Source organism: Perna viridis, chromosome 1 (assembly GCF_037379345.1).
Source record: "Perna viridis isolate PV_CMFRI_1.1 ecotype Kerala chromosome 1, ASM3737934v1, whole genome shotgun sequence".
NCBI lineage: Eukaryota > Metazoa > Mollusca > Bivalvia > Mytilida > Mytilidae > Perna > Perna viridis.
This window is the reverse complement of record NC_142445.1, coordinates 5,817,212-5,831,928: the sequence shown is the minus strand read 5'-3', so window position 1 is coordinate 5,831,928 and position 14,717 is coordinate 5,817,212. Positions and strand designations below refer to the sequence as shown.

The 14,717-nt window shown below is 30.2% G+C and overlaps 1 protein-coding gene across 19 annotated transcripts in view; it reads right to left on the bottom strand.

The window, feature by feature from the left end:
• Nucleotides 1-14,717, bottom strand: part of LOC148626990 (receptor-type tyrosine-protein phosphatase delta-like) — a 176,808-nt gene that overhangs the window by 78,322 nt on the left and 83,769 nt on the right. For 17 of the 19 annotated variants that reach the window (XM_088564908.1, XM_088565004.1, XM_088564919.1 and 14 more), the window contains 2 exons: nt 6,676-6,731; nt 4,527-4,617 (listed from right to left, as the gene is read on the bottom strand). In XM_088564908.1, the coding sequence (XP_088421034.1) occupies nt 4,527-4,596 (70 nt within the window). In that variant the 5' untranslated portion in view covers nt 4,597-4,617; nt 6,676-6,731. Of the gene's footprint in view, nt 1-4,526; nt 4,618-5,513; nt 5,671-6,675; nt 6,732-14,717 lie in introns of those variants that run through there. The other 2 variants (XM_088564928.1, XM_088564988.1) reach the window with 1 other exon arrangement.

The window sequence follows — 14,717 nt, the reverse complement described above, 5'->3', positions numbered from 1 at the left end:
ATAAGAGGTTTGTTTAGAAGCTTGTATATCAGATTTTATATATGTTTTGTCAACATGGCTGTTCTAGACCTTTTGTACCGATGACTGATGCAATGAAATGTTACTGGTCTATCTAAATACCAACACAGGAAGAATTACTCATCTAATTTAATGAATTTTCATAAAGTCTTTGTTGTGCATTTCAAATTGGGAAAGACAGTTCAGAATTTAAACTCTATCTGGGTAAAGCTTTGAAAATCATCAGATTTTTAGGCTCTTGTGAGAGGTTCTGAAGGAAAAAATGTCCTTATTTGACTACTTTGTTACAACTATGAATTTAACAATAGTCTTCTGAAATTATGGCATCAAGGACTTGAAACTTTCAAGTTTAAGATATTAGGTCACAACAGAATGACAGAAATGAATAGAAATTTATGTGCAAGACTGTTAAAAGTGAACAAATGACATGGGATAGCTACATTAAGACTAAGGGCTACATTTTTTTCACATTCTACCAAAATATTATGTAAGAAATGTATTATTTCTTTCAGAATGTGGTGTTAAGTGAACTTGATGCAACATTTATGATGAACAATATCCTATTTAAAGCTATGTAATTATTAATGAGAAACAATGTGAAGGACTATATACTTACCATACTGAAAGTTTTGTTTGTGACAATTATTGATCATACTCATAAACTATAGTACTATAGGGAGTTTGTTGCTATGACACATTGGTTAGAATATGCTTATTCATTCAGAATTAGCTTATTTATCAGATCAGTTATGTACATTGTATTCCTTTTGTGGATGATCTGAAAAAATCATCCCATAAATGGTCCTCCATTAAAAAGAACATAATTGTTATTTTTTACCATTGAACAAAGAAGAATACTTAATGTGGACGAATTGATTGATCCATCATTTACCACCATGGCGTGTTGGACATCTGAAGAGATAATACCAGCAGATACATTTTATAACACAACTCTTTCTCTTTTTTATTTCTAAAGCTTAGACTTCAATAGCTTTTAATTGCACAATTAATTATTTAACTAATAAAAAAGGTTTTTGCATTATTTTGTAGAGGGCACCAAAAGTGCTAAAAGCTAAACCTGGATTGAAGTGAAAAATCTCTCAGCAAATTCAAGACTACTAGTGAAAGATAGCACTAAAAATAAGACAAGATCGTGCTGAACAGCACCAAACCAATCCATACTGAAGTTTTCAGAATGATTAAAGATTTTTTTCAACATTTATGGTGCCAATAGATGATGCATATTCACAGGTGTAACATTATTAAGGGCATATGTATGGCATGGTTATATTTTGTCACAGCTTCTAAAGTTCTAAAAGGATCTATTCAGAGGGGAAAAAGTGGTCATACTGAAACTGCAAGAGAGAGAGAGAGAGAGAGAGAGAGAGAGAGAGGGGAAGTGGTGAGACAGACATGTATGTCATATGCAGTATTGGTATTTATTCACAGAACTATAGCTTTGATTTGAAAAATGACATGAAATCAGATTGTTCTACATGTACATGTATATATCTGACATACAAGTACTGTACATAGGAAAAATATTCATGTTAATTACCTATTTCTAATCATAAGTATAGAGAGGGAACATTTATTTCCTAACACAATCTGGCAGATTACAGTCCACATATCTGTAGGATCTTCCAAATGACATAAGTAATGTCTACTAAGGCCTGTCATCCTAGCATTTGTTTGAAAAAAAAATTGGATCATTGGCATATTTGTTTTATTCCATGTTATTCTATTATATAAATGTCAAGCGAACATTGAAACATGGCAGGTCTCTTTTTTACGAGGCAGTGACTCACTTTACCATAATCAGAATTCTAAAAGCATATCAGTTAGGGATTAGTATTGACAAACAAACAAATTGTTTCTACATTTATTCTATGAAATATCACATTTTTATATGAAACTGAATTTTTTTCCCTTCTGTCTACATAGAGCTAATCATGCAAGCCTTCAGCAAACTATAACAATAAGAGTTCTGACAACTCAGATCTCCATACTAGCAACTAATTCAATCAGACAAACAAATGACAGTTTTATCATACTCAGAATAAGTCAACAATCCAAAACCATTTTGGAAAAACAAATGAAAAGATATTGATCCATAAGGTCTACAGAATTAGCAATCATAGGAATGACAGTGTCCGTTGGAAAGGAGGTGGACAAACTGACAATATTATGCATTAATCAATCAGAAACGAGAATCAAAGAAATAAAATATGTTCATTAAGTAGATTGGACACTTAGGCATGTTAAGCACTAATCACCAAAATGATACTTAAAACAAGCTTGACAAGAAAGATAATAGGACTCAGTTTGGCCAACACAGCAAGTTTCACTGTAAATTTGCATTAAACTTAATGGTAATTCATTTTTTTCATTTACTTAGGATATGAACTTGTTATGACTAAATTTGTCTTCAACCAACTAACAATGGTTAAACCAGTTTGATACAAAATGTACCTTCTGGAAGTATGCAAAACATAATCAAAAGTAAGAATCACAATACTACAATGACTGTACAAGTCTGACTATAGTGATAATGTGTACATTGACTGTACAAGTCTGACTAAAGTGACAATGTGTACACTGACAACAGTGACAATGTGCACACTGACTGTACAAGTCTGACTTTAGTGATAATGTGTACATTGACTGTACAAGTCTGACTAAAGTGACAATGTGTACACTGACAACAGTGACAATGTGCACACTGACTGTACAAGTCTGACTTTAGTGATAATGTGTACGCTGACTGTACAAGTCTGACTTTAGTGACAATGTGTACACTGACTGTACAAGTCTGATTTCCATGACAATGTGTACACTGTACAAGTCTGACTACAGTGACAATGTGTACATCCACTGTACAAGTCTTAATTATACTTGTTAGAAAATTTGACAGGTCACAGTGATCGAATTAAAGGGAAAATACTAGCTAAATTCAAGTTGAAATTCAATTTTTCTAGTAGAAATTATTTCCACTCACTAAAATTTGCTAGTGGAATTCTGTATGTCATATAGGTAAAGTCCAGAAATCACCCCAAAACCTTAATTTAGTGAGTGTAAATTTTCAGTACTTGCTTAATTTAGTTAGAGGGAAAAATTCTGACCATTTAAGTGGGGTTAAGACAAATCAGAATGAATTCGGTATCAAAGTAAAAAATATTCTTACCCAAATTTTTGAACCTATTCACAACTTAGCTTTTGAATTTAAGTAACAAAATTTCTGGCGTGAAAGCAAACATTCTCCCAATCACAAGAAAATATCAATCCCAAAAACAAAAATTTAAAAATGCTAGAAGAATCAATGAGATGTTTTTGTTTTTGTTTAGTTTCTTTGTTTTTTGTTTGTTTTTTTTTAGAAAATCTGAACATTTCTCCATTACATCCCTTAAGGGCAAAAGGTCAGTCAGAGTTAACATGAAAAGTAAAAAATGCAAATCATTTATCAATGTTTACCATCTATTAAGGGGAAAAAACGTATTGGTTTTCTTTCCAAAATCAAAGAATTTCTCACAATAAAGTATAAGATGTCTCAAGGGCTTACACTAAACAAGTTAGAGAATTTTTTACTTTGATTAAAAGGAAGACAAGATGTTTTGTAAAGATTTTTCGTACAGTTTGTCAAATATTTATATATCTGATAAAATATCACTTATTCACCAATGTTTAAATTTTTGTTAAAGATGTATTGAGGATCAAAGGAAAAAGCCCTTAAATTTGATGCAGTTTATCTTATTCTTTTGGGTGGATCCATATCTCAACAATGTTGATTTTTTGTCAGTTGAGGAGTTAAATATTTGCAGGAAACTTAGAAATACATAGATATGCCATTGCCGACTTCTATTTGGTCAAAAGTAAAAGGTCAGATGTCTAATCCAATGACATATAAAATCCCTTAAAATAATATTTTCTGTATGAGACTAGACAGATTATGACCCATCAATTATACCATTCCCATGCTGAGGGAATTCTGGGAACAGGAGATTACCCAAACCTTGTACTAAAGGTGGTCAAGTACATGTATTTAATACTAAATATTAATGAAATGTTAAGATACATGTACTGACAAGACAACCAAACACTACATTCAGAAACTGCATATTTTGATCCTCATAAATAATGAAAATGCATTCTTTATCTGCCATGTACATGTATATATTTACATGCATTAAATCACATACAACATATCTATATATATGTAAAAGGTCAATGAGACTTTTCAGCTAGCCTACATGTATAGAAACAATTTCTACCAGTACATGTGTATGTCAATACTGAGCACCAAAATAAAAAAGGTATGAATGTACAAATATTAAAAAAGTTAATTACAGAAGCAGTCATAACGAAAGGAAATTGCTTTGTAATTTAAAATGTGAATGAAGAATAAGTTTCAACTAAAAAATGTAGAAAAATAGTTTTAAGTTCTTCAATATAAAAAATGCATTTTCATACTAAACTTGTATACATTGTGCTTGAATTAGAAATATACTCACTTCTTTCATTGTTCTGGCCACTGCTAAACTGGACCATTAGGACCATAGCCGTAACTAGTATCAACCACATCGTTTTAAGTTACAGAATCATCTGTAAAAAATTGAAAATAAAAAAAAATCACAACATCAAAGTTTTTACCAAACGTTTTGACAACCCTTCCACCATATATGGTTAGTACATTACAGTGTAAATCTTCTCTGTTTTAGTTACATTAGCTATTTTGGGATCAACAAGAGACTGGAGCAGATCAGATATGGAATCCAGAACATAAAATTGTCACAGTCTACAATAATCCTGAATGTTGAAATGACAAATCTAAATCCAAGAAATTGTTATAAATTCACAAAATTTACCAAATATTGCAAGTGTCGACGCATAGACAAATTCCTGTTATATCATCCATTAATATTCATTTCAGAATTATCATTACATTGTAGAAGTTCTCTGGGAAGAAAAGACACCAGAATTGATGCAGATTAGTAAGCCAATAGCTCTATCACTAACTTGTCAACTGCACATGAAGAAATTTCATTGTGAAAAATAATAATCCTATATTTTCATAATAGACACCAGCACTAGCTGTATTGGTTTCTTGTATACTATCCTGCTGGCTGTCTGAAACCAGATGTATTGACTGGTGTACACGATGATGTCAACTACTGAATATCCAAATTATAGGTGACAAACAATGGTCCAATAACATCGGACCAGGCACAGTCCTCGGGGTTCTATTATCTGGTCCTTGTCAACTATTTGACAATTTTATCATTTGATGACTTCTCAGAAGATGATAATATACTTAATTCATTGAGTACACACTAAAATATCTCCATGAATGAAAATTAAAATCCGTCTATGTCCCACAGGGCTATAAAATCTAGGTCAGTTTATAATCACACAGGTATACAATTTATTTACAATTATTTACCTGTTTAAACAACACCTGGATTATAAAACTTCAATTGATATCAAAATATAGAACTCACATGATTTTTTCCAGAAGTTTAGTTCATTTTCCTCTTTTTCTAGTGTAATTCCAATTGGAAGAAATTTCAAGTATACATTTTTCACTTCATGGTTGAAATTACATTCAGTCAATCCTTGTACAGTTAAACCATGGTTCAATTTATATGATCAGCCAATCAGATTGGTGCTTGTTAAATCCATGCTGTCTTTGTCATATGTCAACATTGTGGATAAAGGGGAATAACTTGTATTGCCTCAGGTAAAATGATCTACTCCAGTATAATTTGTTCACAGGTGTTAATTTTAATCAAGTAGGTAAAGATATCAATAAAGGCGAAGTAATTATTACAGGTGTAATAAATAAGAGACTTGTAATATAATTGGATTTCCTTTCTAATTTGAGATTTGTAAACAATAATAAAGAACAAAACAAATAGAATTTAATTTGCATAAGTGATTGGACAAACAGAGAAAATTGTCACCACTAATGACAATATAAACCATATGGTGTTACAAACAGAAATAATTCAATTATGTAATTATAATTGTTATTGTGTATACATAGATAGTAACAGTTCATACTAATGATTTGTCTGTGCTTTAATGAAAAGAAATCTACATAATATATCTCAAGATAGAAAAGGAAATGTGAGTCCAGCTTCATAAATGACCAAACCAAAGATGATGAATAACATCACTGTAAACTTTTACAAAAACAATTTTCACCCAAGTTGAGGCCAAGAAAAAATATATATGTTAAAGATTACCCAACCTAACCTAGCACATTTCATTAGTATTTTTTTATGAAATGTTGCAAAGCTATCCTTTTAGTTGAGCACTATTAAAGTCAACAAGTCTATATAAAATTATTTTTAAAATCTACCTATCTACACTATTTATTCATCCAATGTAGACTTAAACATTTATTTTTTTCTTGGCCTTACATAGACAGCTTTACTTTACTACCAATATACTAGAGAATTCAGTGTGGATTGCAAGCTTTTCTAGACATAAAACTGAAGTCTTTAACATGAACAAATATTATCAAACAAGTTTTAGCTGTGAGATCAAACTGGGTTCGATTGAATGTAACACTTTTCTTAAAAATAAACTTATGGTTTTTGTGTTAACAGTTTGCATTTTCTAATTGTCTTAGCTGCAAGGGAGACAACTCAGCCTTACCAAGAATATGTTATCAGCAACAAACAATTTCTTCACATATCTTCTGCTACATTGTCCTGAAAAAGAGATCAAAGTTAAAATTTAAAGGATAAAACTCATTTAATATTTTGTTAAAACATATTAAGCAAATGGCTACAATAAAACTGCATGACCAGCAATGGTAATGTATGCTTTGGTAACTCTAGACTGAAAATTTAAGAACACAAGTGTTCATTGACACTTTAATCGTAGATGGATTATATCAAGGCAAGTATTAAGTTTTACTCAAATGATTTTAAAAAAAAATCTGCTTTCCAGTTCACTTTCAGTCAAAACAAAGTTGATGCATTAGACAGTGAGCAATGTGAACTATTATACAGTATCATATCATCCTCAAAGCATATCTATTGTAAAAATATCACACAAAGTTATCACTTCAAAATCATAAGTATTCCTATTCAATGAACACTATAACCAGTCATGCAATGCAATTTGATAACCCAATACACACAATCCTAACAAAGAAAATAATTCAAACCAATTTACACAATGGTAATTATTGATAAATTTTTTAAAATAATTTCAAATGTAAATAAAACATGAATCTATCTACCTGATCATTCCTGCTGTGAAATGCACTTTGAATTATCATTTGTTAAAACGTGACCAAACTGAGAGTTCTCAATATGATAGTATTGATTGTCGAGAGGACCAAGAAAATTTTACGGTGAGTCATACTCAGTCCTCAAAACAAACAATGGAGTTTTATTTTAACTTGATTCTAGATACCAAAAAATTTAAGATTATTTTCTTTCACTTTCGACTGTGCAAAAAATTAACGGCCCTTCTCATGAAAAAGGTAGCAAGTCACAGGTTCTTTGGGTAAGGTACGAAAATGGAATTCAAAGAATTCAAAATCGGCAGATTTTAAAAAGTGATTTAAATCCTGTGTATTATGTAATAAAGATTTATGAGAAATGATTTTTTTATTTATCATTGATACCTTATCTTCTTTTTAATTCATTTATGACTTAAAAATTCAGACATGGTCACATTTAAATATTGCTCAATTATACTGAAATATTTTGGGCTACATTAAAGTGTATTTTGACACCAACAGATAACAGCTTTAGCTACAGAGATTATTGATTTGAATGTGACAAAGCAGTTTTAATAGTCCTCAATCTTCAGTGCATTTCAGTCAGTATATCAATAAAAAAAAATCAATCAATCATATTTTTTATTCCACATTCCACTTTGCAGTATGTTTTTCAGGACTTAAAAATTCATGTTTTGCAAGTATATATTCTTAGTCTTATGTCCATTGTTAACCATGTAAAATTGTGGTTATCTCCCTTTTGTCAAAGAACTATCTTTTATCCATACTAATCTAATGGAAACCATCAATATAAAATGTACATGTAAATAAAAGCATCTTCTTAAATCATTTTTCCACAAAATAAACAATATGAAGTTGTAATACACTGCCATTCAAAAATAATTCTTTTTATCATTAGTTATACATTGGTCCTTTTCTGTATAAACTAAAACTGTACCTAAAAACAGTTCTTTCAATTTAAATCTCTTAAAACTTTTTTTCCCAATGTCAAAAGTTCAAAAATCAGATTACATAATTATTTAAACACACCCAATTTCTATCAACATACAAATAAATGCAGGGTAAACCTGAATGATAAGCCTAGAATAATATAATGACAGATTATTACCATTTTTCCGGTTTCATGATTCAATGGGGTCCAATTTTGTCAAGCTTAATTATCACTGACTGTTACATAATAAACTGTCTTATAATTACCTTAACAATATTCAGTTACAAACATAAGTTAATCTATATTAAGTCTAAAAATGTACTTTTAGCCACACACTTTAAGTTTTAGAACCAAAATAAGAGCTATTTGTGTTTAAAAAAAAAATCAAATGTAAATATGTAATTGCTGAAATATCATTACCATTTTTTTTAAGTTGAAGAATTTATAAAAAAAAAAAAAAAAATCTGAAAAAAAAATGTGGTTTCATAAGATTACAAGTTAAATAATTTCTAAATCTTATGCAAGGAGAAATAACCTAGCTTTCAAATAAATTATTATTCATTCAAGTTGAGTTATTCCCCATGTCCCAGTGAAAAAATGTAGAATTGTATTTTATTTGTCAAGTAGTGGATATTCACAATGCTTTTTCCCTATCCACTAAAATAAAAAAATCTAATAAATTTTGCTAAAATACACCCTTATAGCTTTGTAAATTTTGAAATACAAACCACCATGTCATGTGGCATATCTGCCTGAAAATTAAGGTAAAAAAAAGGGGATACTTTTTCAAACATAAAGGTGTAGAGGCATTCACTATGAGTATTGCCTAAAAATATCAAAGTTGTTGTTATAACATAAAAGTTGTTAATAACATAGTAAAATATGTAATTATAAAGAAAAATAATATTGTGAGGCATTAATTCATTAATTGTAATGACGTCATGATGGTGCCACAATTTTATGTCATTTAGCAAAAACTGCTGAAAACTGTAAATATAGTTTTTATTTTGTTGACATATTTACATCTAGATAAATTTCTCCACATCCAAGGAACAAATTTATATTTTCAGATATGATAAACAATGTAATAATGACTGTATTCACTAAATATAAGTTGTTTCTTGGGTGTGGACACCATAGCATTGCCAAAGATATGACCAGAAAGTGACCTAAGAGTATAAAATTTGACAGAATATCTGAATATTGGTAAACCTCAAGCATTTTTTTTCAGTCCTTTCAGAATTATCAGAAGTATTTATATTTTCTCATTTGTAATGGATTCAAGTCTCCAAATTCACAATTCAATCATTCAACACTTAATGATTAATTTTCAATGAAATATTAGGCCTTTAAGACCCTTTATCGCCCCTGCTCCTTTTGCAGTAGCCACCCGTAGCCGTAAGTGCCCCATACAATACACATATATGGGCTGCTCGCTTCAATATTTTCGGTTCCTTACTGTTCACACAATTTTTTCATGATATCTTTTTTTTATTATCCACCAAACATAAATGGTACTGTATATTCTCCTGAGCTTCACATTGGGGTAAAAATCTGGCTAAATGCAGAGTAGACATAATTGTGCTATTGTAACCTAGAAGTACTATCTAAGTTAAAGGCTATTTTAGAGAAACATGAGAGTGATATGGAGTAATAAACAAAATGTAATATAAAAAATACAAATCACTAATGGGGTCTTTAGAGTGGATTATGCCGACACAGCAAAGATCTTTAACAGACATAGATATTATTAATAAATCTGTTGTTACAAGGCCTGTTGAATGTGTATGTAGTTTAATGGTCGTGCGAAGATGACTAGTGGACAATAAAATTCACAAGACCTAAGTGACATATTCTAGTTAATGGTCCGGACATTTGTTCTAATTAGGACAATAAGGAAAATAAAAGACCATCTGCCCCTCAGAACATGTTATGGTTCCAGTATGCTGAAAATTTGAATTTTTAATACTAAGACAGAAGTCAATAAGCTTCTCTTCACACCATGGTATTGAATGCTCATTTTAAGGAATTATAGATCATATATAGCCATATTGAGAAAGGAAACCCCTAACAGAGGGTTTGTTTTTAATGGGCTATGAAATGTGGAGAAGGTAAAATACCAGCTGTGCATTACGGATGCATTGCAATGACTCAAATTAACCAACATTTAATCATCAGCTTTTTTAAAAGTGGCATCAGAATTTGTGCAAGGTATAAACTAAGACAACAGTGTGTTTGAACTCTTGACAAACAATAGGAACATCTCCCATTGGTACCTGGTAATATATAATCAATATTGTGATAAAACTATAACATTTGTAGATTGATTCTAGAAGTCTCATGTGTTAATTTAAAAGCAATTTACTTGTAATGTATAAATTGGTTTTACAAGATTTAATTTTCTTTAGGGAAAAAATCAAACTTGCTTTCTTTGTATATAAAACTGAATGTGTAAAAGGAAAAAAAGTAACACTATTGCATAACACTAAGACATAATTGGAAGAGTTTTGCAACTGGAAAATTGAATTTCAATAAAAATCCACAGAAAACAAGTATGAGTCATTCCCCTAATGATTATTCAAAATCCATAATTATCACATTTTTTATTCCTTTTCCTTAACAACTCTAGTAACCATGACAACTAAATCATATCCATTATTTCCTATCAATATTCTGAGATATGGCCATAAAATAGTGAAAAAGCGACAGACTTTAAAAACACAATTACAACACTGTGTTAGACAGCATCCCTATGGTGGCTTGCCTGAATTAAGGATTTATTGATGTTGACTTTTTTATTCCATTTCCTTACTTCTGAGTTTCTTAGATTCCCAGATGGTAACATTAAATGATAAACTACAGACTTTCTTTAAAACTGATCTGTTGTTTTCCTAAGTTAAAGGAACTGTTTATTGAGGAAGAAATATGGTCCACATAGAAGGTCATGGTTAAAGACAAAGATACATACTGTCAAGTTTATGGAAAACCAATAGTGTTGTAGACATTTTATATCCAGTATGTAAGAAATGAATTTGATAAAACAAAAAAAACCCCTTAGTTTTTGAACAAAGTTTTAAGAGGGAGTCCATGCAAAAACCAGGCAGTAGGTGGCACATGTTTTTAAAATTTCATACCACAAATGCATCCTTTCTCAAGTTAACTTCAACAATTAAAGATAAATAAATTACATGGAAAGCACTGAAATTCATTGAAAAGGGGGAGATATCTCTTTAATTTGAGCAAAATTTGGTTGCATGTTAATGAATTTTAATCAATTTCTGAGCCATCCATTGTCGATTTAAAACAAACTACTTATTACTTGACATACATAATACATTGGAACAAATATTTCAGTGGGATAAAATTTACCAAATGCCACAAATTTCATATGATCTGCCCGATTTTTACGTGGACAGCCTTTTAAAAAAAGTACAACTTCACTTTCAATAACACATCTGTTGGTATAGCTTTGGCATTAACAGTTCAGTCACAATTAAAACAATGCATATCATAGGCAAGTCCAAAGGGCTCCAGCCACCCTTTTGCTAAAATATTCTTAGTAAATCACTGCAAATCACTAGTCAAGTCAGTGGGTCCCCCTCTTTCAAAATTCCAGGATCCATCACAGCAAAGTAAGTTTTGACAAACAAGAAACAAAAGAATGTTTGCTAGCTATTTCTGTGTAACTGAATACAACTAGACTAACATATAATTAACAGCTAATCTAAACGTCATTACTAAATAAGTAATATTTATCTGACTCTATCATAATGCCAAATATTGTCAAGCAATAAAATGGCTTCAGTAATGGTATATCAATTTTCTATGAAATGTCTCCACTGAGAGTTGAAAATATCTACAGTATGAAAGCTTAATATTATATAAATATTAACCGAACATAGTTGATTATAATGTTATCACAGGGACCAAAGTAGTTAGATATCTCCATACATGTTGTAGGCGGCTTCTGTTATTGGTTCCCAAATGAACATAATTATCCCAATTATGTTTATGTAAAAGAGAGTTCAAATAAAGTTATTATACATTCAATGCGCATAAATATTTTTACATTGAGCAAAAAAAAAGCGATGAAGTCAAGGTTTTGAATATCCTCCATAATTGGTATCATAGGTATGATACTGCTTAAAAAAGTTTCCACATTTACCTTAATAAAGAAATTAAATGTGACATCATGCAGAACATCAAATAAAATTCAATAAAAATATTGGGAACACTATTTGTACAGTGACTAAATGTTTAAAAAAAGGAAAAGAATGTAAAAATAAAAAACAAAAAAACAAAAAAAAAACGAAGAAAACAAATCATTATTAGTACTAATGGTCTAACATACGAAAGGTGAAAAGAAGACATAAAGGTATTGACCAATATCCATTAATATAGAAAACTAATCATGAAACCCAATACCTTATTGATGATACATGACCAAGATAAAACAGCCAGACAGTTGATAATCCAATTTGATCAGGTTAGATGACAACACAACCATAAAACAAGACATGTACATAAAATGTACATCAAGTACCACCATAAGGGAGAAATATAACTATAGAGAAGATCTAACTGGAATGCCATTAGGACTGAAAATATACTTCAATAAGACTCTAAAGACTGCATTAAGACACTGAAGAAATATATACTGCATTAGAAACCTTGATCTTTAGAATCCTGCTTGCAATGTTGAACTATGATATAACAGCCATCAACTCCTTCAAAATATAGAATCCATTAAAACTGTCCCAGACCTTCCTATATTACCTTATTAGGAAACATCTGCTAGTTATCATTATGTTCACTTCTGTTAACGTAAGCTTTCCCATCCTTCATCACAGATCTTCTACTACTCAGAAATTTACTCTCATTTTCTCTAACAGTAAAACATGGACAGTCTGAACCCTATCAAGACTAAAGATTTTGTTCTATTTAGACAGGTTCATAAAATGTCTGGTTTGCACAGGTTACTATAACAAGAAAACCTACATATTGTAATAACTGTCTAAGCAGAATACTCAGTTTATTCAGGGTTCAGGTTTAAATGTTTGTTTAAAAAGAACCAAGTTCTACAATCATTTCTACAATAATATCAATGATTTATAGAAAGCTTATCATCAACAAGTCCAACTATGGTATTTAGAAACCAAGAATCCCATCTTGAATCAGAAACTGTTACAGCTCATTTACTGTTTTACCCTGATTAAAATTTAACTTTACAGAATAATAGACAACCAAAAAAGTAGTCACTATCAGCATCAATATCATTAATTGTTTGTACTTTATATACAGATGGGAGATTCTGTATAAAAGTTGGGATTGAAAAAAATCACAGACCAAGACAGGTGCTTAGACCGTGTAATGACCTTTCAAAGTCAGACATAGCACTTTAAATTGATGAAACTTTCATCTTAACTTTATATGTACAAAAAATTCTACCAATATTGTCTACTTCATGCTTACTTACTGGAGGGAATAGGCATGCATCAAATGGTATTATTAAAACCACTTTATTCTATAAAATGAAATAAAGACACTTGAATAATGAACAAATTTCAAACATATTGTTGTAATTCTGAACTTAGAAATAAAAAAAAAAGGAAATAGACATAAAATTCTTTATATTACTCTAATTATGATATGAAACAATCACTATGAAGACATCTGCTGAATCTTACTAACACAAAATAATTATTTCAAATGCAAAATAATAACTTACAGGCTTTAAGAATTTCATATGTACCCAATTAAATCTTGTACTCCATTTCCTAATGAGTTTCAAAGAAATCATCCAAAAACTAATAAAAACATTAAATGAACTGAATTGTTCAAAAAGTGATTATATTCCCTGAGAAGACTTACTCTGATAAATAAAAACATGGAAGTTATGAGCTTTCCTGAAACCTTCCTTACTACCAAGTATTGACATTAGTTATTGATGACTCCATATGTTTCCATTGGAATATTAAATGGATTTTCTCTGTCAATTATAGATAAGTTATTGTGATATTTTTTCTTCAGATAATTCCACACAATTTTTTTAAGAATCAGACAATTGGCCATGTGTAATTTTAACCCCTTTTAACCTAATAGATTTGGATAATAGTTAACACATTCTAAATGTTAAACATGTCAGAATTGTCAGCATGTGTAAAAGTCATCTTTACTTTCCTTCACAAATGTCAAAATAATGAATCAAGGATGAAAAATAATGAATCAAGGATGCATCTATCTTCAGAAGTCATTAATAAAATCACTTCTGATGACTTATGTCTACATACATATCAGATCCAATTTCATTCTTAAATAACAGACTCAGCATGCCAAAGCTGTTTGACATTTCCAGCTAATTCATAAATTACAATTAATTTCTAATCATTGTAAATGTCTTTTGAAAGTACAATAAACAATCTTATCCCTACAGTGCTCCTTAATATGGCTTTGGATGAGAGAAATACTCAATGAAATTCAAAATTTAAAGGTTTCTATATAACAAGCTAACAA